This window comes from Paramormyrops kingsleyae, chromosome 18, assembly GCF_048594095.1.
Source record: "Paramormyrops kingsleyae isolate MSU_618 chromosome 18, PKINGS_0.4, whole genome shotgun sequence".
NCBI classification, from domain to species: Eukaryota; Metazoa; Chordata; class Actinopteri; order Osteoglossiformes; family Mormyridae; genus Paramormyrops; species Paramormyrops kingsleyae.
This window is the reverse complement of record NC_132814.1, coordinates 25,960,013-25,986,282: the sequence shown is the minus strand read 5'-3', so window position 1 is coordinate 25,986,282 and position 26,270 is coordinate 25,960,013. Positions and strand designations below refer to the sequence as shown.

The 26,270-nt window shown below is 40.1% G+C and overlaps 1 protein-coding gene across 2 annotated transcripts in view; it reads left to right on the top strand.

Annotated features, from left to right (window-relative positions):
- The window catches only part of LOC111835463 (probable pleckstrin homology domain-containing family N member 1), a 34,761-nt gene extending 8,491 nt beyond the window's left edge, over positions 1-26,270 (top strand). For both annotated transcript variants that reach the window (XM_072702261.1, XM_072702260.1), the window contains 7 exons: positions 276-354; positions 1,281-1,417; positions 2,646-2,792; positions 4,637-4,723; positions 24,047-24,122; positions 24,608-24,684; positions 25,687-26,270. In XM_072702261.1, coding sequence (XP_072558362.1) covers positions 276-354; positions 1,281-1,417; positions 2,646-2,792; positions 4,637-4,723; positions 24,047-24,122; positions 24,608-24,684; positions 25,687-25,752 — 669 coding nt within the window. In that variant the 3' untranslated portion in view covers positions 25,753-26,270. The remainder of the gene's footprint in view (positions 1-275; positions 355-1,280; positions 1,418-2,645; positions 2,793-4,636; positions 4,724-24,046; positions 24,123-24,607; positions 24,685-25,686) is intronic.

Here is a 26,270-nt window from a genome sequence, read left to right as displayed (position 1 = left end):
TGTGTGTGGATGTGGAGAGTCAGTAGTTCTTCACAACAGCTGTGCAAATTTTGGATGAGAAGAGGACTCGTTCCAAAAAATGCAGAGATGCTTATATTTCTTTAAAAAATCCACCTTTGTTTCTTGGAAAAACATAGGTGTCACCAAGAGCCAAATTCTGACCCTTTTTTTTGTAGTAAGTGTGAGTTTTACCGTGTTTCATGGCAACTTTGCTACTAGCTGTGCATCTGTGTGAATTCATCAGCTGAATGGCCTCCTTCCTGTGGTTCCTGCAGGGCGTTCTCCCACTCTCTGGAACATCGGTACAAGCTGTTCCTCAAGACAGTAAGATGGCAAATGCCTTTGAGATCATTGGTAATTCTCTGGATTTTCTGTATTTTGGCAAAACAATAGTTATGTTCAGGACATATGCTGTAAAAGATATTTACTTGCAAAGTCTCTCACCAGGTTGGTTTCAGTAAAACGATTTACTGAATAGCAAAATAATTAATGTTGTACAATGTAGACATACACCAGGTATTGAAAGGCTATTTAAATACAGAATAAGGACAGCTCTTTACCACACTAAATAGGCCATTAGAACCACCCAATGTACTGTGTGTTGGTGTTGTGAGTGAATTTGTCTATAAAGGGTGACCTCCTGCAGTGTGAGGAGCCAAGGAATTGTGACTTCCCAAACGAAAAGCAACTGAACAGCTTCCCAACACATGCTAGTTCAATCATTCCTTATAACCTTACTGATACCAGATGAAATCTCCCTTCTTTCCCATTATCGTAATTTGCTAACAGTGTCTGTAGTCAAATCATCAACTAACACTGAAGCATCTTTAGTACATTTCTACACACATGTAATAATAGACTTGTCAAACTGAACAAAAATGCCTGACAAAGCAGTTCATGCAAAAGTTCGTTTAGTTAGCTGTTTAGAATCACAGGTCGTTTCACTGGCATTGGATGAAATCCTGCTTTAATAGCAACAGAAAATATGGCAGGGAATGTAGCTCAGCTTTTATGTCACTGCTTTTTAATGTCTACAGTAAACTATCACCTGGATTTATTTATCTGAATAGTCAGAATACCTCTCTTGGCTTGACTAATCCTGATGACTTTATCCCAGGGATGAATCACTATCATAAGCCTTCCTGTCATGTGCGTCTGTTTCTTATAGGATTTACCTCATTCTGAGTAAATGCTGTAGCTCTTGAGACTTTTTTCACTTTAGCTGCTTATAGGAATTGATGAGCCCCACTGTGGTGCCCTGTCCCCCCCTAACCCTTCAGGACCAATGGTGGAGGCCAGAATCTTTATCTGTGCTAGCAGCACAGACAGATCAGTGTGGCTGGGAAGCATTGAGGAGAGGAGGAAGCGAGCCCTCAGGCTGCAGCTCAGCCCTTCTCACAGCGCCCTGTCCTACCTGGTACAGAAACTCCACTTTGCTTTATCAATTCCATCTGAAAGGTTCAAGGCCCTGGTCAGTCTCTGCCGTTTCTAAACGGAATTGCCCTGGTGCATATATTTAGCTGTAGATCTGCATAATGTATGAAACCACTCGTTATGAAACTATTCATTATTCCAGCTATTTTCAATAGAAATACCTACATAGGATTTTGATATTACTGTATATGGTTTACCCTCATAGTTACTGAACAGACCTGCATCTCTCTGGAATTATTGTTTATACAAAGTCAAAAAATGCAGTTTGTGTTCTAACTATGTATATGACTTCCCTTTGGATATCCTTCAATGGAAATTCAGTATGAGGATGACTGGGTGACTAGTGTGTTTCTAAAAATGACTTTTTTCAGTTCCACTGAGACTATTCTTATCCTACCAAGATGTGTAATTAGCATCACCGAAAAGGCGGAAGCAGCATTTTCCCCATTTATCTGTATTTCCCCTCCTTGCTTTTCTTTTTTGTCTTTAAGCACCCCTAGTTTATAGGCTTAAAAGCATATGCAGTTTTTATTGTGCACTACATCACATAAAAATAAAGCTCATTTAAACTGTAAACTTGCTCCATCGTCATAGATCTCGAGTTAATGTTTAATTTAATGTGGAACAACTTTGCAACAGACGTAACATGTCACGCTTACTTTTCAAATATCATTAGCAACTTTTGATTAAAAGAAAATCCAATATAATCAACATTATTCTATGGCCACTAGACACATGTTTTCTTGGTGCTTGAATGCCTTAATACATTGTGTTTATTTTGTTACATTAGGCAGAAGGTACATCCCAAAATAGGAGCGCTAGCTGTCTGTCTAAGATTAAGTACTCGAGTGCTGTGACAGAGCCTCTCAAAGACCACTTTTAGGCTAGTACTGCCAGTGACTTACCACTACTATGAGTTTAATCATTACGAACAGCAGTTTTTGCTTTATTTACATTTTCACAATTTTTACATTAACATTTAACTTTTAAGTATTACAAAGGGAACATAATGACCTGAATAAATGAAACTATGTTAACAATAGGGCTATTATAAAAATCAGCCGGTAAAAAGTAGAAATCAATTTATTTAGATACAGTTCGGTTCACCTATAGTATATGTACTATAGTATTGTACTGTATGTATTATCTTAGGCTTGGCAGTTATCTAACATTATATGTTTTGCTTTCTGTCGCCCTGCCTCCTGGATGAGGTGCCATGTGATAAAACTTGGAAGAAGGAGGAACTGAAGAGGTACCTGTTGCAGGCCCCTATCTGGCAGTGGGAGGGCAGGCCCATCCAGCACCTGGGTCCGATGGGCTACCTCTCCCTGGTCCATGTTGTAGATGCACAGAGGCAGGTGAGCAGCAGGACTGAATGTATAAATGTACAGGGTATGTATAGAGCAGTGGTGCCCCCACCTATCCACCAAAAACGCATTATTATAAGTGACTTGGTGACTGGGTGCAGTGGTGTCTCTTGTTGTCTCCATTTGACTCGATTATTGAATTATTGTAAGTTTAAATCTCAAAATATTTCTACATTAAGCTATAACTGAAATATTCTGACTTTATCCTCGAAATCCATTAGCCTATTATTTTATTTTCATCAATTCCCTAAAACACTATTGTAGATCTACACTCACCTAAAGGATTATTAGGAACACCATACTAATACGGTGTTTGACCCCCTTTCGCCTTCAGAGCTGCCTTAATTCAATGTGGCATTGATTCAACAAGGTGCTGAAAGCATTCTTTAGAAATGTTGGCCCATATTGATAGGATAGCATCTTGCAGTTGATGGAGATTTGTGGGATGCACATCCAAGGCACGAAGCTCCCGTTCCACCACATCCCAAAGATGATCTGTTGGGTTGAGATCTGGTGACTGTGGGGGCCATTTTAGTACAGTGAACTCATTGTCATGTTCAAGAAACCAATTTGAAATGATTCGAGCTTTGTGACATGGTGCATTATCCTGCTGGAACTAGCCATCAGAGGATGGGTACATGGTGGTCATAAAGGGATGGACATGGTCAGAAACAATGCTCAGGTAGGCCGTGGCATTTAAACGATGCCCAATTGGCACTAAGGGGCCTAAAGTGTGCCAAGAAAACATCCCCCACACCATTACACCACCACCAGCAACCTGCACAGTGGTAACAAGGCATGATGGATCCATGTTCTCATTCTGTTTACGCCAAATTCTGACTCTACCATTTGAATGTCTCAACTGAAATCGAGACTCATCAGACCAGGCAACATTTTTCCAGTCTTCAACTGTCCAATTTTGGTGAGCTCGTGCAAATTGTAGCCTCTTTTTCCTATTTGTAGTGGAGATGAGTGGTACCCGGTGGGGTCTTCTGCTGTTGTAGCCCATCCGCCTCAAGGTTGTGCGTGTTGTGGCTTCACAAATGCTTTGCTGCATACCTCAGTTGTAACGAGTGGTTATTTCAGTCAAAGTTGCTCTTCTATCAGCTTGAATCAGTCGGCCCATTCTCCTCTGACCTCTAGCATCAACAAGGCATTTTCGCCCACAGGACTGCCGCATACTGGATGTTTTTCCCTTTGCACACCATTCTTTGTAAACCCTAGAAATGGTTGTGCGTGAAAATCCCAGTAACTGAGCAGATTGTGAAATACTCAGACCGGCCCGTCTGGCACCAACAACCATGCCACGCTCAAAATTGCTTAAATCACCTTTCTTTCCCATTCTGACATTCAGTTTGGAGTTCAGGAGATTGTCTTGACCAGGACCACACCCCTAAATGCATTGAAGCAACTGCCATGTGATTGGTTGATTAGATAATTGCATTAATGAGAAATTGAACAGGTGTTCCTAATAATCCTTTAGGTGAGTGTATAATTAGAAAGAAAGCCAGTTTCTAATTCAACCTGTCCTTACTTGAACACTAATATTAATTAAGACAAAACGATGCCTGACCCGCTTTGTATGTTTAAATTTTATTTACTGATAAGTCCGCAAATTACCAAAATATCATTAAAATATTTTTTCCGATCCATAACCATGAACCACTTCAACTAGCACATCTCTGGTGTTAAAATCTGCATGCATGAATGAGAATTCTGTATGTGCCCCTGGTGTAAATATTTTAATGTGTAACTGCACTTAGTCTACGACTTCAATGTACAGGTATGTTAACAATTCATTTGAATAATTGTGAGGACGCACATGCATATTTCAGGAGCCCCAAGAACGCTTGCTGCTGCTCTTTCCAGAAGACCTACTCCTGCTCTCTCTGGACAGTCGCCACATTCAAGTGAAATATGAGGTGGAGTATCATGCACAATTATACTTTTTCTTGCACTTTAATTCAAGAATTGTGAGTGTGCATCTGCATATTTTAAGAATATAAGAAATTTACAAACATTCGGCCCATCAAGCTCATTTGGGAAGAACTCAACTAATAGCTCAGAATTGTTAAAATCTTATCTAGCTCTGATTTAAAGGAACCCAAGGTTTTAGCTTGCACTAAACTAAAAGGAAGACTATTCCATAATCTAACCACGCTGTGTAAAGAAGTGCTTTCTCAAATTCAATTTAAAAATGCTCTCCCGCTAATTTCCAACCTATGGCCATGAGTTCTAATATTTAAACTGATTTTGAAGTAACTATTTGGCTGAACAGCATCCAGACCTGCTAGAATCTTTTATACCTGGATCATGTCCACTCTAAGTCTCCTTTGCTCAGCTAACCTCTCCTCATAAGACATTCCTCTAAGAAGAGGACTCATTCTTTAGCCCTACGTTGAACCTTTTATAAGGCAGCAATGTCCTTTTTAAGGTATGGTGTCCAAACCTGCACACAATATTCCAGATGGGGTCTAACCAAGGAATTATATAATCTTAGCTTCACCTCTCTTGACTTAAACTCCATACACCTAGAGATATAACCCAACATCCTATTGGCCTTTTTTATTGCTTCCCCACACTGGCGAGAGTGGGACATGGAAGCATCAACATACACACTGAGATCTTTCTCACAGCTACCTTCATTTCAGTGGAACCCAAAAAAATTCTGTACTTTATATTTCTGCTCCCTACATGGATTACCTTAGATTTGTCCACATTAAATTTTATCTGCCAGGTATCAGCCCAGTCGCTAATTAAATCAAGATCCTGTTGTAGCCTCTCTGATGCTAGATCAGTATCTGCTACACCACCCACCTTGGTGTCGTCTGCAAATTTAACCAGTTTACTGTATGTATTGGTGTCAATATCATTAATGTAAATTAGGAGCAATAGTGGTCCTAAAAGTGAACCCTGCGGTACCCCACTATGAACGCAGGCCCAATGTGACATTGTGCCTCTAATAACTACCGGCTGCTTTCTGTCTGGTAACCATTTTTTGATCCAAGCTGCTACAGTTCTTAAAATCCCTGCAGCTTTGAGCTTAAGCAGGAGCCGTATGTGGGGGACAACATCAAAGCCCTTCTGGAAATCTAACTAAATCACATCGTAGGCCTTTTTGTGATCAATTTCTCTTGTAGCTTCCTCAAAGAACTCAAGTAGATTCGTTAAACAGGATCTACCTCTCCTAAATCCATGTTGGTTATCCCTCAGAATGTTATTTGCATCCAGGTAATCTACCATTTTGGACTATACTTTGATGCATTACTTCTATCCCCATATTTGAAGATGGGTGTTATATTAGCATGCTTCCAATCAGAAGGCACCACACCAGCAGATAAGGATTTCTGAAATAGTAAAGTTAAAATTTAGCAAATAACATCCCTCATCTCTTTTAAAACTATAGGTAAGATGGCATCAGGGCCCTGTGATTTATTCATTTTGAGCTTAGCTACAGTATGCTACTAAAGCATGCTGAATTTTGTTTTCTCATCCGTGTGGGGAGCAGAACTGTCATAAAAACACATGTTGATGTCTGGATATGCCATAGTTTTTCTAACCCTAACCCTAGGTTTAGTTTGCTAACCCTAATTTGGGGCCTTAGGGTGAATCAACAGGTAGTTGGAAAGTAGGCAATATGCTACTAAAGCATGCTGAATTTTGTTTTCTCATCCTTGTGGGGAGCAGAACTGTCATAAAAACACATGTTGATGTCTGGATATGCCATAGTTTTTCTAACCCTAACCCTAGGTTTAGTTTGCTAACCCTAATTTGGGGCCTTAGGGTGAATCAACAAGGTGTTGGAAAGTAGGAAATTTGCTACTAAAGCTTGCTGAATTTTGTTTTCTCTTCCGTGTGGGGAGCAGAACTGTCATAAAAACACATGTTGATGTCTGGATATGCCATAGTTTTTCTAACCCTAACCCTAGGTTTAGTTTGCTATCCCTAATTTGGGGCCTTAGGGTGAATCAACAGGTAGTTGGAAAGTAGGCAATATGCTACTAAAGCATGCTGAATTTTGTTTTCTCATCCGTGTGGGGAGCAGAACTGTCATAAAAACACATGTTGATGTCTGGATATGCCATAGTTTTTCTAACCCTAACCCTAGGTTTAGTTTGCTAACCCTAATTTGGGGCCTTAGGGTGAATCAACAAGGTGTTGGAAAGTAGGAAATTTGCTACTAAAGCTTGCTGAATTTTGTTTTCTCATCCGTGTGGGGAGCAGAACTGTCATAAAAACACATGTTGATGTCTGGATATGCCATAGTTTTTCTAACCCTAACCCTAGGTTTAGTTTGCTAACCCTAATTTGGGGCCTTAGGGTGAATCAACAGGTAGTTGGAAAGTAGGCAATATGCTACTAAAGCATGCTGAATTTTGTTTTCTCATCCTTGTGGGGAGCAGAACTGTCATAAAAACACATGTTGATGTCTGGATATGCCATAGTTTTTCTAACCCTAACCCTAGGTTTAGTTTGCTAACCCTAATTTGGGGCCTTAGGGTGAATCAACAAGGTGTTGGAAAGTAGGAAATTTGCTACTAAAGCTTGCTGAATTTTGTTTTCTCTTCCGTGTGGGGAGCAGAACTGTCATAAAAACACATGTTGATGTCTGGATATGCCATAGTTTTTCTAACCCTAACCCTAGGTTTAGTTTGCTATCCCTAATTTGGGGCCTTAGGGTGAATCAACAGGTAGTTGGAAAGTAGGCAATATGCTACTAAAGCATGCTGAATTTTGTTTTCTCATCCGTGTGGGGAGCAGAACTGTCATAAAAACACATGTTGATGTCTGGATATGCCATAGTTTTTCTAACCCTAACCCTAGGTTTAGTTTGCTAACCCTAATTTGGGGCCTTAGGGTGAATCAACAAGGTGTTGGAAAGTAGGAAATTTGCTACTAAAGCTTGCTGAATTTTGTTTTCTCATCCGTGTGGGGAGCAGAACTGTCATAAAAACACATGTTGATGTCTGGATATGCCATAGTTTTTCTAACCCTAACCCTAGGTTTAGTTTGCTAACCCTAATTTGGGGCCTTAGGGTGAATCAACAGGTAGTTGGAAAGTAGGCAATATGCTACTAAAGCATGCTGAATTTTGTTTTCTCATCCGTGTGGGGAGCAGAACTGTCATAAAAACACATGTTGATGTCTGGATATGCCATAGTTTTTCTAACCCTAACCCTAGGTTTAGTTTGCTAACCCTAATTTGGGGCCTTAGGGTGAATCAACAGGTAGTTGGAAAGTAGGCAATATGCTACTAAAGCATGCTGAATTTTGTTTTCTCATCCGTGTGGGGAGCAGAACTGTCATAAAAACACATGTTGATGTCTGGATATGCCATAGTTTTTCTAACCCTAACCCTAGGTTTAGTTTGCTAACCCTAATTTGGGGCCTTAGGGTGAATCAACAAGGTGTTGGAAAGTAGGAAATTTGCTACTGAAGCTTGCTGAATTTTGTTTTCTCATCCGTGTGGGGAGCAGAACTGTCATAAAAACACATGTTGATGTCTGGATATGCCATAGTTTTTCTAACCCTAACCCTAGGTTTAGTTTGCTAACCCTAATTTGGGGCCTTAGGGTGAATCAACAGGTAGTTGGAAAGTAGGCAATATGCTACTAAAGCATGCTGAATTTTGTTTTCTCATCCGTGTGGGGAGCAGAACTGTCATAAAAACACATGTTGATGTCTGGATATGCCATAGTTTTTCTAACCCTAACCCTAGGTTTAGTTTGCTAACCCTAATTTGGGGTCTTAGGGTTAATCAACAAGGTGTTGGAAAGTAGGAAATTTGCTACTAAAGCATGCTGAATTTTGTTTTCTCATCCGTGTGGGGAGCAGAACTGTCATAAAAACACATGTTGATGTCTGGATATGCCATAGTTTTTCTAACCCTAACCCTAGGTTTAGTTTGCTATCCCTAATTGGGGCCTTAGGGTGAATCAACAGGTAGTTGGAAAGTAGGCAATATGCTACTAAAGCATGCTGAATTTTGTTTTCTCATCCGTGTGGGGAGCAGAACTGTCATAAAAACACATGTTGATGTCTGGATATGCCATAGTTTTTCTAACCCTAACCCTAGGTTTAGTTTGCTAACCCTAATTTGGGGCCTTAGGGTGAATCAACAGGTAGTTGGAAAGTAGGCAATATGCTACTAAAGCATGCTGAATTTTGTTTTCTCATCCGTGTGGGGAGCAGAACTGTCATAAAAACACATGTTGATGTCTGGATATGCCATAGTTTTTCTAACCCTAACCCTAGGTTTAGTTTGCTAACCCTAATTTGGGGCCTTAGGGTGAATCAACAGGTAGTTGGAAAGTAGGCAATATTCTACTAAAGCATGCTGAATTTTGTTTTCTCATCCGTGTGGGGAGCAGAACTGTCATAAAAACACATGTTGATGTCTGGATATGCCATAGTTTTTCTAACCCTAACCCTAGGTTTAGTTTGCTAACCCTAATTTGGGGCCTTAGGGTGAATCAACAGGTAGTTGGAAAGTAGGCAATATGCTACTAAAGCATGCTGAATTTTGTTTTCTCATCCGTGTGGGGAGCAGAACTGTCATAAAAACACATGTTGATGTCTGGATATGCCATAGTTTTTCTAACCCTAACCCTAGGTTTAGTTTGCTAACCCTAATTTGGGGCCTTAGGGTGAATCAACAAGGTGCTGGAAAGTAGGAAATTTGCTACTAAAGCATGCTGAATTTTGTTTTCTCATCCGTGTGGGGAGCAGAACTGTCATAAAAACACATGTTGATGTCTGGATATGCCATAGTTTTTCTAACCCTAACCCTAGGTTTAGTTTGCTATCCCTAATTTGGGGCCTTAGGGTGAATCAACAGGTAGTTGGAAAGTAGGAAATATGCTACTAAAGCATGCTGAATTTTGTTGTTTTCTCATCCGTGTGGGGAGCAGAACTGTCATAAAAACACATGTTGATGTCTGGATATGCCATAGTTTTTCTAACCCTAACCCTAGGTTTAGTTTGCTAACCCTAATTTGGGGCCTTAGGGTGAATGAACAAGGTGTCGGAAAGTAGGAAATTTGCTACTAAAGCTTGCTGAATTTTGTTTTCTCATCCGTGTGGGGAGCAGAACTGTCATAAAAACACATGTTGATGTCTGGATATGCCATAGTTTTTCTAACCCTAACCCTAGGTTTAGTTTGCTAACCCTAATTTGGGACCTTAGGGTGAATCAACAGGTAGTTGGAAAGTAGGAAATATGCTACTAAAGCATGCTGAATTTTGTTTTCTCATCCGTGTGGGGAGCAGAACTGTCATAAAAACACATGTTGATGTCTGGATATGCCATAGTTTTTCTAACCCTAACCCTAGGTTTAGTTTGCTAACCCTAATTTGGGGCCTTAGGGTGAATCAACAGGTAGTTGGAAAGTAGGCAATATGCTACTAAAGCATGCTGAATTTTGTTTTCTCATCCGTGTGGGGAGCAGAACTGTCATAAAAACACATGTTGATGTCTGGATATGCCATAGTTTTTCTAACCCTAACCCTAGGTTTAGTTTGCTAACCCTAATTTGGGGCCTTAGGGTGAATCAACAGGTAGTTGGAAAGTAGGCAATATGCTACTAAAGCATGCTGAATTTTGTTTTCTCATCCGTGTGGGGAGCAGAACTGTCATAAAAACACATGTTGATGTCTGGATATGCCATAGTTTTTCTAACCCTAACCCTAGGTTTAGTTTGCTAACCCTAATTTGGGGCCTTATGGTGAATCAACAAGGTGTTGGAAAGTAGGAAATTTGCTACTAAAGCATGCTGAATTTTGTTTTCTCATCCGTGTGGGGAGCAGAACTGTCATAAAAACACATGTTGATGTCTGGATATGCCATAGTTTTTCTAACCCTAACCCTAGGTTTAGTTTGCTAACCCTAATTTGGGGCCTTAGGGTGAATCAACAGGTAGTTGGAAAGTAGGCAATATGCTACTAAAGCATGCTGAATTTTGTTTTCTCATCCGTGTGGGGAGCAGAACTGTCATAAAAACACATGTTGATGTCTGGATATGCCATAGTTTTTCTAACCCTAACCCTAGGTTTAGTTTGCTAACCCTAATTTGGGGCCTTAGGGTGAATCAACAGGTAGTTGGAAAGTAGGCAATATGCTACTAAAGCATGCTGAATTTTGTTTTCTCATCCGTGTGGGGAGCAGAACTGTCATAAAAACACATGTTGATGTCTGGATATGCCATAGTTTTTCTAACCCTAACCCTAGGTTTAGTTTGCTAACCCTAATTTGGGGCCTTAGGGTGAATCAACAGGTAGTTGGAAAGTAGGCAATATGCTACTAAAGCATGCTGAATTTTGTTTTCTCATCCGTGTGGGGAGCAGAACTGTCATAAAAACACATGTTGATGTCTGGATATGCCATAGTTTTTCTAACCCTAACCCTAGGTTTAGTTTGCTAACCCTAATTTGGGGCCTTAGGGTGAATCAACAGGTAGTTGGAAAGTAGGCAATATTCTACTAAAGCATGCTGAATTTTGTTTTCTCATCCGTGTGGGGAGCAGAACTGTCATAAAAACACATGTTGATGTCTGGATATGCCATAGTTTTTCTAACCCTAACCCTAGGTTTAGTTTGCTAACCCTAATTTGGGGCCTTAGGGTGAATCAACAAGGTGCTGGAAAGTAGGAAATTTGCTACTAAAGCATGCTGAATTTTGTTTTCTCATCCGTGTGGGGAGCAGAACTGTCATAAAAACACATGTTGATGTCTGGATATGCCATAGTTTTTCTAACCCTAACCCTAGGTTTAGTTTGCTATCCCTAATTTGGGGCCTTAGGGTGAATCAACAGGTAGTTGGAAAGTAGGAAATATGCTACTAAAGCATGCTGAATTTTGTTGTTTTCTCATCCGTGTGGGGAGCAGAACTGTCATAAAAACACATGTTGATGTCTGGATATGCCATAGTTTTTCTAACCCTAACCCTAGGTTTAGTTTGCTAACCCTAATTTGGGGCCTTAGGGTGAATGAACAAGGTGTCGGAAAGTAGGAAATTTGCTACTAAAGCTTGCTGAATTTTGTTTTCTCATCCGTGTGGGGAGCAGAACTGTCATAAAAACACATGTTGATGTCTGGATATGCCATAGTTTTTCTAACCCTAACCCTAGGTTTAGTTTGCTAACCCTAATTTGGGACCTTAGGGTGAATCAACAGGTAGTTGGAAAGTAGGAAATATGCTACTAAAGCATGCTGAATTTTGTTTTCTCATCCGTGTGGGGAGCAGAACTGTCATAAAAACACATGTTGATGTCTGGATATGCCATAGTTTTTCTAACCCTAACCCTAGGTTTAGTTTGCTAACCCTAATTTGGGGCCTTAGGGTGAATCAACAGGTAGTTGGAAAGTAGGCAATATGCTACTAAAGCATGCTGAATTTTGTTTTCTCATCCGTGTGGGGAGCAGAACTGTCATAAAAACACATGTTGATGTCTGGATATGCCATAGTTTTTCTAACCCTAACCCTAGGTTTAGTTTGCTAACCCTAATTTGGGGCCTTAGGGTGAATCAACAGGTAGTTGGAAAGTAGGCAATATGCTACTAAAGCATGCTGAATTTTGTTTTCTCATCCGTGTGGGGAGCAGAACTGTCATAAAAACACATGTTGATGTCTGCATATGCCATAGTTTTTCTAACCCTAACCCTAGGTTTAGTTTGCTAACCCTAATTTGGGGCCTTAGGGTGAATCAACAAGGTGTTGGAAAGTAGGAAATTTGCTACTAAAGCTTGCTGAATTTTGTTTTCTCATCCGTGTGGGGAGCAGAACTGTCATAAAAACACATGTTGATGTCTGGATATGCCATAGTTTTTCTAACCCTAACCCTAGGTTTAGTTTGCTAACCCTAATTTGGGGCCTTAGGGTGAATGAACAAGGTGTCGGAAAGTAGGAAATTTGCTACTAAAGCTTGCTGAATTTTGTTTTCTCATCCGTGTGGGGAGCAGAACTGTCATAAAAACACATGTTGATGTCTGGATATGCCATAGTTTTTCTAACCCTAACCCTAGGTTTAGTTTGCTAACCCTAATTTGGGGCCTTAGGGTGAATCAACAGGTAGTTGGAAAGTAGGCAATATGCTACTAAAGCATGCTGAATTTTGTTTTCTCATCCGTGTGGGGAGCAGAACTGTCATAAAAACACATGTTGATGTCTGGATATGCCATAGTTTTTCTAACCCTAACCCTAGGTTTAGTTTGCTAACCCTAATTTGGGGCCTTAGGGTGAATCAACAGGTAGTTGGAAAGTAGGCAATATGCTACTAAAGCATGCTGAATTTTGTTTTCTCATCCGTGTGGGGAGCAGAACTGTCATAAAAACACATGTTGATGTCTGGATATGCCATAGTTTTTCTAACCCTAACCCTAGGTTTAGTTTGCTATCCCTAATTTGGGGCCTTAGGGTGAATCAACAGGTAGTTGGAAAGTAGGAAATATGCTACTAAAGCATGCTGAATTTTGTTGTTTTCTCATCCGTGTGGGGAGCAGAACTGTCATAAAAACACATGTTGATGTCTGGATATGCCATAGTTTTTCTAACCCTAACCCTAGGTTTAGTTTGCTAACCCTAATTTGGGGCCTTAGGGTGAATGAACAAGGTGTCGGAAAGTAGGAAATTTGCTACTAAAGCTTGCTGAATTTTGTTTTCTCATCCGTGTGGGGAGCAGAACTGTCATAAAAACACATGTTGATGTCTGGATATGCCATAGTTTTTCTAACCCTAACCCTAGGTTTAGTTTGCTAACCCTAATTTGGGACCTTAGGGTGAATCAACAGGTAGTTGGAAAGTAGGAAATATGCTACTAAAGCATGCTGAATTTTGTTTTCTCATCCGTGTGGGGAGCAGAACTGTCATAAAAACACATGTTGATGTCTGGATATGCCATAGTTTTTCTAACCCTAACCCTAGGTTTAGTTTGCTAACCCTAATTTGGGGCCTTAGGGTGAATCAACAGGTAGTTGGAAAGTAGGCAATATGCTACTAAAGCATGCTGAATTTTGTTTTCTCATCCGTGTGGGGAGCAGAACTGTCATAAAAACACATGTTGATGTCTGGATATGCCATAGTTTTTCTAACCCTAACCCTAGGTTTAGTTTGCTAACCCTAATTTGGGGCCTTAGGGTGAATCAACAGGTAGTTGGAAAGTAGGCAATATGCTACTAAAGCATGCTGAATTTTGTTTTCTCATCCGTGTGGGGAGCAGAACTGTCATAAAAACACATGTTGATGTCTGCATATGCCATAGTTTTTCTAACCCTAACCCTAGGTTTAGTTTGCTAACCCTAATTTGGGGCCTTAGGGTGAATCAACAAGGTGTTGGAAAGTAGGAAATTTGCTACTAAAGCTTGCTGAATTTTGTTTTCTCATCCGTGTGGGGAGCAGAACTGTCATAAAAACACATGTTGATGTCTGGATATGCCATAGTTTTTCTAACCCTAACCCTAATTTGGGGCCTTAGGGTGAATGAACAAGGTGTCGGAAAGTAGGAAATTTGCTACTAAAGCTTGCTGAATTTTGTTTTCTCATCCGTGTGGGGAGCAGAACTGTCATAAAAACACATGTTGATGTCTGGATATGCCATAGTTTTTCTAACCCTAACCCTAGGTTTAGTTTGCTAACCCTAATTTGGGGCCTTAGGGTGAATCAACAGGTAGTTGGAAAGTAGGCAATATGCTACTAAAGCATGCTGAATTTTGTTTTCTCATCCGTGTGGGGAGCAGAACTGTCATAAAAACACATGTTGATGTCTGGATATGCCATAGTTTTTCTAACCCTAACCCTAGGTTTAGTTTGCTAACCCTAATTTGGGGCCTTAGGGTGAATCAACAGGTAGTTGGAAAGTAGGCAATATGCTACTAAAGCATGCTGAATTTTGTTTTCTCATCCGTGTGGGGAGCAGAACTGTCATAAAAACTCATGTTGATGTCTGGATATGCCATAGTTTTTCTAACCCTAACCCTAGGTTTAGTTTGCTATCCCTAATTTGGGGCCTTAGGGTGAATCAACAGGTAGTTGGAAAGTAGGCAATATGCTACTAAAGCATGCTGAATTTTGTTTTCTCATCCGTGTGGGGAGCAGAACTGTCATAAAAACACATGTTGATGTCTGGATATGCCATAGTTTTTCTAACCCTAACCCTAGGTTTAGTTTGCTAACCCTAATTTGGGGCCTTAGGGTGAATCAACAGGTAGTTGGAAAGTAGGCAATATGCTACTAAAGCATGCTGAATTTTGTTTTCTCATCCGTGTGGGGAGCAGAACTGTCATAAAAACTCATGTTGATGTCTGGATATGCCATAGTTTTTCTAACCCTAACCCTAGGTTTAGTTTGCTAACCCTAATTTGGGGCCTTAGGGTGAATCAACAGGTAGTTGGAAAGTAGGCAATATGCTACTAAAGCATGCTGAATTTTGTTTTCTCATCCGTGTGGGGAGCAGAACTGTCATAAAAACACATGTTGATGTCTGGATATGCCATAGTTTTTCTAACCCTAACCCTAGGTTTAGTTTGCTAACCCTAATTTGGGGCCTTAGGGTGAATCAACAGGTAGTTGGAAAGTAGGCAATATGCTACTAAAGCATGCTGAATTTTGTTTTCTCATCCGTGTGGGGAGCAGAACTGTCATAAAAACACATGTTGATGTCTGGATATGCCATAGTTTTTCTAACCCTAACCCTAGGTTTAGTTTGCTAACCCTAATTTGGGGCCTTAGGGTGAATCAACAGGTAGTTGGAAAGTAGGCAATATTCTACTAAAGCATGCTGAATTTTGTTTTCTCATCCGTGTGGGGAGCAGAACTGTCATAAAAACACATGTTGATGTCTGGATATGCCATAGTTTTTCTAACCCTAACCCTAGGTTTAGTTTGCTAACCCTAATTTGGGGCCTTAGGGTGAATCAACAGGTAGTTGGAAAGTAGGCAATATGCTACTAAAGCATGCTGAATTTTGTTTTCTCATCCGTGTGGGGAGCAGAACTGTCATAAAAACACATGTTGATGTCTGGATATGCCATAGTTTTTCTAACCCTAACCCTAGGTTTAGTTTGCTAACCCTAATTTGGGGCCTTAGGGTGAATCAACAGGTAGTTGGAAAGTAGGCAATATTCTACTAAAGCATGCTGAATTTTGTTTTCTCATCCGTGTGGGGAGCAGAACTGTCATAAAAACACATGTTGATGTCTGGATATGCCATAGTTTTTCTAACCCTAACCCTAGGTTTAGTTTGCTATCCCTAATTTGGGGCCTTAGGGTGAATCAACAGGTAGTTGGAAAGTAGGCAATATGCTACTAAAGCATGCTGAATTTTGTTTTCTCATCCGTGTGGGGAGCAGAACTGTCATAAAAACACATGTTGATGTCTGGATATGCCATAGTTTTTCTAACCCTAACCCTAGGTTTAGTTTGCTAACCCTAATTTGGGGCCTTAGGGTGAATCAACAGGTAGTTGGAAAGTAGGCAATATGCTACTAAAGCATGCTGAATTTTGTTTTCTCATCCGTGTGGGGAGCAGAACTGTCATAAAAACTCATGTTGATGTCTGGATATGCCATAGTTTTTCTAACCCTAACCCTAGGTTTAGTTTGCTAACCCTAATTTGGGGCCTTAGGGTGAATCAACAGGTAGTTGGAAAGTAGGCAATATGCTACTAAAGCATGCTGAATTTTGTTTTCTCATCCGTGTGGGGAGCAGAACTGTCATAAAAACACATGTTGATGTCTGGATATGCCATAGTTTTTCTAACCCTAACCCTAGGTTTAGTTTGCTAACCCTAATTTGGGGCCTTAGGGTGAATCAACAGGTAGTTGGAAAGTAGGCAATATGCTACTAAAGCATGCTGAATTTTGTTTTCTCATCCGTGTGGGGAGCAGAACTGTCATAAAAACACATGTTGATGTCTGGATATGCCATAGTTTTTCTAACCCTAACCCTAGGTTTAGTTTGCTAACCTTAATTTGGGGCCTTAGGGTGAATCAACAGGTAGTTGGAAAGTAGGCAATATTCTACTAAAGCATGCTGAATTTTGTTTTCTCATCCGTGTGGGGAGCAGAACTGTCATAAAAACACATGTTGATGTCTGGATATGCCATAGTTTTTCTAACCCTAACCCTAGGTTTAGTTTGCTAACCCTAATTTGGGGCCTTAGGGTGAATCAACAGGTAGTTGGAAAGTAGGCAATATGCTACTAAAGCATGCTGAATTTTGTTTTCTCATCCGTGTGGGGAGCAGAACTGTCATAAAAACACATGTTGATGTCTGGATATGCCATAGTTTTTCTAACCCTAACCCTAGGTTTAGTTTGCTAACCCTAATTTGGGGCCTTAGGGTGAATCAACAAGGTGCTGGAAAGTAGGAAATTTGCTACTAAAGCATGCTGAATTTTGTTTTCTCATCCGTGTGGGGAGCAGAACTGTCATAAAAACACATGTTGATGTCTGGATATGCCATAGTTTTTCTAACCCTAACCCTAGGTTTAGTTTGCTATCCCTAATTTGGGGCCTTAGGGTGAATCAACAGGTAGTTGGAAAGTAGGAAATATGCTACTAAAGCATGCTGAATTTTGTTGTTTTCTCATCCGTGTGGGGAGCAGAACTGTCATAAAAACACATGTTGATGTCTGGACATGCCATAGTTTTTCTAACCCTAACCCTAGGTTTAGTTTGCTAACCCTAATTTGGGGCCTTAGGGTGAATGAACAAGGTGTCGGAAAGTAGGAAATTTGCTACTAAAGCTTGCTGAATTTTGTTTTCTCATCCGTGTGGGGAGCAGAACTGTCATAAAAACACATGTTGATGTCTGGATATGCCATAGTTTTTCTAACCCTAACCCTAGGTTTAGTTTGCTAACCCTAATTTGGGGCCTTAGGGTGAATCAACAGGTAGTTGGAAAGTAGGCAATATGCTACTAAAGCATGCTGAATTTTGTTTTCTCATCCGTGTGGGGAGCAGAACTGTCATAAAAACACATGTTGATGTCTGGATATGCCATAGTTTTTCTAACCCTAACCCTAGGTTTAGTTTGCTAACCCTAATTTGGGGCCTTAGGGTGAATCAACAGGTAGTTGGAAAGTAGGCAATATGCTACTAAAGCATGCTGAATTTTGTTTTCTCATCCGTGTGGGGAGCAGAACTGTCATAAAAACACATGTTGATGTCTGGATATGCCATAGTTTTTCTAACCCTAACCCTAGGTTTAGTTTGCTAACCCTAATTTGGGGCCTTAGGGTGAATCAACAGGTAGTTGGAAAGTAGGCAATATTCTACTAAAGCATGCTGAATTTTGTTTTCTCATCCGTGTGGGGAGCAGAACTGTCATAAAAACACATGTTGATGTCTGGATATGCCATAGTTTTTCTAACCCTAACCCTAGGTTTAGTTTGCTAACCCTAATTTGGGGCCTTAGGGTGAATCAACAGGTAGTTGGAAAGTAGGCAATATTCTACTAAAGCATGCTGAATTTTGTTTTCTCATCCGTGTGGGGAGCAGAACTGTCATAAAAACACATGTTGATGTCTGGATATGCCATAGTTTTTCTAACCCTAACCCTAGGTTTAGTTTGCTAACCCTAATTTGGGGCCTTAGGGTGAATCAACAGGTAGTTGGAAAGTAGGCAATATGCTACTAAAGCATGCTGAATTTTGTTTTCTCATCCGTGTGGGGAGCAGAACTGTCATAAAAACACATGTTGATGTCTGGATATGCCATAGTTTTTCTAACCCTAACCCTAGGTTTAGTTTGCTAACCCTAATTTGGGGCCTTAGGGTGAATCAACAGGTAGTTGGAAAGTAGGCAATATGCTACTAAAGCATGCTGAATTTTGTTTTCTCATCCGTGTGGGGAGCAGAACTGTCATAAAAACTCATGTTGATGTCTGGATATGCCATAGTTTTTCTAACCCTAACCCTAGGTTTAGTTTGCTATCCCTAATTTGGGGCCTTAGGGTGAATCAACAGGTAGTTGGAAAGTAGGCAATATGCTACTAAAGCATGCTGAATTTTGTTTTCTCATCCGTGTGGGGAGCAGAACTGTCATAAAAACACATGTTGATGTCTGGATATGCCATAGTTTTTCTAACCCTAACCCTAGGTTTAGTTTGCTAACCCTAATTTGGGGCCTTAGGGTGAATCAACAGGTAGTTGGAAAGTAGGCAATATGCTACTAAAGCATGCTGAATTTTGTTTTCTCATCCGTGTGGGGAGCAGAACTGTCATAAAAACTCATGTTGATGTCTGGATATGCCATAGTTTTTCTAACCCTAACCCTAGGTTTAGTTTGCTAACCCTAATTTGGGGCCTTAGGGTGAATCAACAGGTAGTTGGAAAGTAGGCAATATGCTACTAAAGCATGCTGAATTTTGTTTTCTCATCCGTGTGGGGAGCAGAACTGTCATAAAAACACATGTTGATGTCTGGATATGCCATAGTTTTTCTAACCCTAACCCTAGGTTTAGTTTGCTAACCCTAATTTGGGGCCTTAGGGTGAATCAACAGGTAGTTGGAAAGTAGGCAATATGCTACTAAAGCATGCTGAATTTTGTTTTCTCATCCGTGTGGGGAGCAGAACTGTCATAAAAACACATGTTGATGTCTGGATATGCCATAGTTTTTCTAACCCTAACCCTAGGTTTAGTTTGCTAACCCTAATTTGGGGCCTTAGGGTGAATCAACAGGTAGTTGGAAAGTAGGCAATATTCTACTAAAGCATGCTGAATTTTGTTTTCTCATCCGTGTGGGGAGCAGAACTGTCATAAAAACACATGTTGATGTCTGGATATGCCATAGTTTTTCTAACCCTAACCCTAGGTTTAGTTTGCTAACCCTAATTTGGGGCCTTAGGGTGAATCAACAGGTAGTTGGAAAGTAGGCAATATGCTACTAAAGCATGCTGAATTTTGTTTTCTCATCCGTGTGGGGAGCAGAACTGTCATAAAAACACATGTTGATGTCTGGATATGCCATAGTTTTTCTAACCCTAACCCTAGGTTTAGTTTGCTGACCCTAATTTGGGGCCTTAGGGTGAATCAACAGGTAGTTGGAAAGTAGGCAATATGCTACTAAAGCATGCTGAATTTTGTTTTCTCATCCGTGTGGGGAGCAGAACTGTCATAAAAACACATGTTGATGTCTGGATATGCCATAGTTTTTCTAACCCTAACCCTAGGTTTAGTTTGCTAACCCTAATTTGGGGCCTTAGGGTGAATCAACAGGTAGTTGGAAAGTAGGCAATATGCTACTAAAGCATGCTGAATTTTGTTTTCTCATCTGTGTGGGGAGCAGAACTGTCATAAAAACACATGTTGATGTCTGGATATGCCATAGTTTTTCTAACCCTAACCCTAGGTTTAGTTTGCTAACCCTAATTTGGGGCCTTAGGGTGAATCAACAAGGTGTTGGAAAGTAGGAAATTTGCTACTAAAGCTTGCTGAATTTTGTTTTCTCATCCGTGTGGGGAGCAGAACTGTCATAAAAACACATGTTGATGTCTGGATATGCCATAGTTTTTCTAACCCTAAGCCTAGGTTTAGTTTGCTAACCCTAATTTGGGGCCTTAGGGTGAATCAACAGGTAGTTGGAAAGTAGGCAATATGCTACTAAAGCATGCTGAATTTTGTTTTCTCATCCGTGTGGGGAGCAGAACTGTCATAAAAACACATGTTGATGTCTGGATATGCCATAGTTTTTCTAACCCTAACCCTAGGTTTAGTTTGCTATCCCTAATTTGGGGCCTTATGGTGAATCAACAGGTAGTTGGAAAGTAGGAAATATGCTACTAAAGCATGCTGAATTTTGTTGTTTTCTCATCCGTGTGGGGAGCAGAACTGTCATAAAAACACATGTTGATGTCTGGATATGCCATAGTTTTTCTAACCCTAACCCTAGGTTTAGTTTGCTAACCCTAATTTGGGGCCTTAGGGTGAATCAACAGGTAGTTGGAAAGTAGGCAATATGCTACTAAAGCCTGCTGAATTTTGTTTTCTCATCCATGTGGGGAGCAGAACTGTCATAAAAACACATGTTGATGTCTGGATATGCCATAGTTTTTCTAACCCTAACCCTAGGTTTAGTTTGCTAACCCTAATTTGGGGCCTTAGGGTGAATCAACAGGTAGTTGGAAAGTAGGCAATATGCTACTAAAGCATGCTGAATTTTGTTTTCTCATCCGTGTGGGGAGCAGAACTGTCATAAAAACACATGTTGATGTCTGGATATGCCATAGTTTTTCTAACCCTAACCCTAGGTTTAGTTTGCTAACCCTAATTTGGGGCCTTAGGGTGAATCAACAGGTAGTTGGAAAGTAGGCAATATGCTACTAAAGCATGCTGAATTTTCTTTTCTCATCCGTGTGGGGAGCAGAACTGTCATAAAAACACATGTTGATGTCTGGATATGCCATAGTTTTTCTAACCCTAACCCTAGGTTTAGTTTGCTAACCCTAATTTGGGGCCTTAGGGTGAATCAACAGGTAGTTGGAAAGTAGGCAATATGCTACTAAAGCATGCTGAATTTTGTTTTCTCATCCGTGTGGGGAGCAGAACTGTCCTAAAAACACATGTTGATGTCTGGATATGCCATAGTTTTTCTAACCCTAACCCTAGGTTTAGTTTGCTAACCCTAATTTGGGGCCTTAGGGTGAATCAACAAGGTGTTGGAAAATAGGAAATTTGCTACTAAAGCTTGCTGAATTTTGTTTTCTCATCCGTGTGGGGAGCAGAACTGTCATAAAAACACATGTTGATGTCTGGATATGCCATAGTTTTTCTAACCCTAACCCTAGGTTTAGTTTGCTAACCCTAATTTGGGGCCTTAGGGTGAATCAACAGGTAGTTGGAAAGTAGGCAATATGCTACTAAAGCATGCTGAATTTTGTTTTCTCATCCGTGTGGGGAGCAGAACTGTCATAAAAACACATGATGATGTCTGGATATGCCATAGTTTTTCTAACCCTAACCCTAGGTTTAGTTTGCTAACCCTAATTTGGGGCCTTATGGTGAATCAACAAGGTGTTGGAAAGTAGGAAATTTGCTACTAAAGCATGCTGAATTTTGTTTTCTCATCCGTGTGGGAGCAGAACTGTCATAAAAACACATGTTGATGTCTGGATATGCCATAGTTTTTCTAACCCTAACCCTAGGTTTAGTTTGCTAACCCTAATTTGGGGCCTTAGGGTGAATCAACAGGTAGTTGGAAAGTAGGCAATATGCTACTAAAGCATGCTGAATTTTGTTTTCTCATCCGTGTGGGGAGCAGAACTGTCATAAAAACACATGTTGATGTCTGGATATGCCATAGTTTTTCTAACCCTAACCCTAGGTTTAGTTTGCTAACCCTAATTTGGGGCCTTAGGGTGAATCAACAGGTAGTTGGAAAGTAGGCAATATGCTACTAAAGCATGCTGAATTTTGTTTTCTCATCCGTGTGGGGAGCAGAACTGTCATAAAAACACATGTTGATGTCTGGATATGCCATAGTTTTTCTAACCCTAACCCTAGGTTTAGTTTGCTAACCCTAATTTGGGGCCTTAGGGTGAATCAACAGGTAGTTGGAAAGTAGGCAATATTCCACTAAAGCATGCTGAATTTTGTTTTCTCATCCGTGTGGGGAGCAGAACTGTCATAAAAACACATGTTGATGTCTGGATATGCCATAGTTTTTCTAACCCTAACCCTAGGTTTAGTTTGCTATCCCTAATTTGGGGCCTTAGGGTGAATCAACAGGTAGTTGGAAAGTAGGAAATATGCTACTAAAGCATGCTGATTTTTGTTGTTTTCTCATCCGTGTGGGGAGCAGAACTGTCATAAAAACACATGTTGATGTCTGGATATGCCATAGTTTTTCTAACCCTAACCCTAGGTTTAGTTTGCTAACCCTAATTTGGGGCCTTAGGGTGAATCAACAGGTAGTTGGAAAGTAGGCAATATGCTACTAAAGCATGCTGAATTTTGTTTTCTCATCCGTGTGGGGAGCAGAACTGTCATAAAAACACATGTTGATGTCTGGATATGCCATAGTTTTTCTAACCCTAACCCTAGGTTTAGTTTGCTAACCCTAATTTGGGGCCTTAGGGTGAATCAACAAGGTGTTGGAAAGTAGGAAATTTGCTACTAAAGCATGCTGAATTTTGTTTTCTCATCCGTGTGGGGAGCAGAACTGTCATAAAAACACATGTTGATGTCTGGATATGCCATAGTTTTTCTAACCCTAACCCTAGGTTTAGTTTGCTATCCCTAATTTGGGGCCTTAGGGTGAATCAACAGGTAGTTGGAAAGTAGGAAATATGCTACTAAAGCATGCTGAATTTTGTTGTTTTCTCATCCGTGTGGGGAGCAGAACTGTCATAAAAACACATGTTGATGTCTGGATATGCCATAGTTTTTCTAACCCTAACCCTAGGTTTAGTTTGCTATCCCTAATTTGGGGCCTTAGGGTGAATCAACAGGTAGTTGGAAAGTAGGAAATATGCTACTAAAGCATGCTGAATTTTGTTGTTTTCTCATCCGTGTGGGGAGCAGAACTGTCATAAAAACACATGTTGATGTCTGGATATGCCATAGTTTTTCTAACCCTAACCCTAGGTTTAGTTTGCTAACCCTAATTTGGGGCCTTAGGGTGAATCAACAGGTAGTTGGAAAGTAGGCAATACAGTAGGCTTTGTAGCACATCAGCTTCAGTTATACAGTATCTTACCAGAATTATTTTTATATGAATTGTTCGTAAAATAGTCAGGTCGCAGGAGATTGAATCACGGTGGCTTCTGCTTCTAAATTAAAAAAAAGCCCCTGAAATAATTGACAATGGCTAAATAAATGTTCACAAACAGTCAAAAATAAATTTTGCTGCTGGATATTTAAGACCAAATGATGTTCACAAGTGTTTTGTCCTGCTTTTTAGTATAAAGTATATGGTTCCTTGGGATTTTCACATGCTACTCTCTAGAGTTTACAGGGAATGGTAAATGAATTGAAAAATATTAATTCAGCAGCAGTTCTGTGAGTGAAAACACCTTGTTAATGAGAGAAGTCAGAGGAGAAGTAACAGGCAGGCTACAAGTGCAAAAATAGCAGCTCAGCACAACAGAAGTGCCGCAGAAAGGCTTCCCTGCGTGAACGATTAATCTATTCTTACAGTGGATCTGAAGACAAAGGCAGGGTGTCTCCAGCAATACATAGCTTTAATGTGTAGATCCTTTTGAAATTATGTGCTTAAATAAATACTGACCCAATAATTATTTACCTGTTTCAGGGTAGACTCCCACGTACGACCATCAAAGCCCTTGAAAAGTCAGCTTTACCTGGAAGGCTACAGTTTGAGTTGACAGGTAGACCATGTTACCAGGCATGTCTTTTTGTGTTTGTGTTAGTAGTGTCACTGATAATATTGGCTATGGGAAGCAGAGAAGATTAACTCCAGTCACCATTAGCTGAACTTCTTTATCAATTCACCCTAGCAACCAACCCCCGGACAACTCAAGTCATGTACCCAGCCCATCTTCTTTCCCCTTGTACCCCCCCGCCCCCCCCATGAACCCCCCCCGAAAAACTAACACATTAAATTAAAAATTAAAACAAGCAAAACTAATACAAATAATTATCAAATCAATTATGCTTCCTTCCGTCTTTTTATAATTGTTATAACAAATAAACTCAGCTTAAACTTAATGTTACAGTTTAGTAGTTACATTTGTGACTGCTGTTCTTCCTATTATAAACTATTCAACTAGTTTTCGAAATGTCTCAAGGCTCTCTAAAATGACCTTGCTGCAGTGTGGAGTGTTCTTTGGGAAATATTCCTCCGTCTTCCTAGGTGACTTCATGATGCCTCTGCTGGTGTCCTGCCACTCTGCGGAGGACTACCAGACCTTGATTTTCCAGTTGCAGCAGGTATGGCTCTTCAGTTCCACATGCAAAACAGACCTCAGCAGTAAAACATCAAAATCAAACTAATGCTCCAAATAATAAACACTTCATTCACATGGCAAAATTTTGATGTAACCAGCTATACACTGCCATGTGTAATCTAAAACACATTTGCCTTTTGGGGGATTCTCGTAATTGTGTATGCTGAAAAGGCCACAAAGATAAGTTATTCCAGACAAATTCACAGACACATGAGCAGAAACAAATGTGATTGAAATTTTTTACTTCACTCTTTAATAGACTAAAAAGGCAAAGTACATTCAATGGAAATCAAAACTTTAGAGCTGGGTGTGGCCACAGCACCAAATCTACATCACAAAAAATGTCTTCCCTTGCTAGACAGCGAGGAAAAAAGCGCTGGGTGTCTAATCCAGCTCTGGATGTTCACCACTGTGCAAAATGTGTTTTTTTGAATGAGAATGTTTAGAGTTATTCAAAAAGGGTGACTTGGATCTGCAAATTGTGTCTAACTAGGTGAGCACTGTTTAAAGTTTTACCAAATGAGTGACTGATTCAATAAATGAGTTTTGACAATTGGCAGTTTTGTTCCAAGAATGAGGTTTAGTGTTTTAGCAATTCAGAAAAATTGTAATTGGAAACACCTTTGCAATAGCATAGAACACCAAACATTTGTGTTTGGGAGCTAATGACTACAATTGCAATTAATTAGCAAAATGTCAGTTAAAAATATGACAATAAAAATAAAATGTCTCTGTGGAAGACGTGCAGATATAATAATCATTGCTTGTCACTGGACATCTGTTATAAAATCAGTAAATCTTCTCCTTATTATAGAATAATGTCCATTGTGTCCCAAGACTTTCTGTGAGCTCTGTATCTATCTCATATATACCTTTTTAATTAATACAGGTATAATATGCCTATCAGCTACAGCAGGGGTATAGCAGACTGTCAAACTCCATAAGCAGCAGCACTAACATATCCTAATGTTTTCTTTCTCAACAGCCTGAGCAGAGCTCAGTTTTGGATCAGTCTCCTCCACCACTCATTCCTAAGAAACGCAGAAGCTGATGAGATGTGGTGGAGCCCTGCAAGCTGCTCATTATGGACAACATGCATAATAAACCATCACTGAATTCAAAAGAAGGTTTATATTCTCCATCGAGGTCCCATCTGGGAGAGATTGCTGTCAAGCTAAATTTGGGTTTTTTGGATCATGTGGACTTAAGTGTGAAGGATATAGAATTTGCTTCTGTTATCAGAGATGCTGGGCTCCTCCATGACTGCCCTCTGTCTCATAACTTTTTAGTCTGTTCTAGCCTTGTGTGCTTCACACTTGAAGGATTTGCCAAGTAGAGGTAAAAAAAATATATTTTGGTACTGTGTATTTATCCTTGTATTAATACAGCAGCTTAAGTTTCATAAATCTATTGCTATGTTACACGGTGGGCCAGCATAAATAGCCAAACAAACTATTTGCTTTTGGTTTTACTTCTAGGATGGAATAATAATCTATGTGAACTTTGTGTAGCTGTGAAGAAATATGACCTATTTCCTAGATAAATCAATTTACCCGCTGTAACATACAA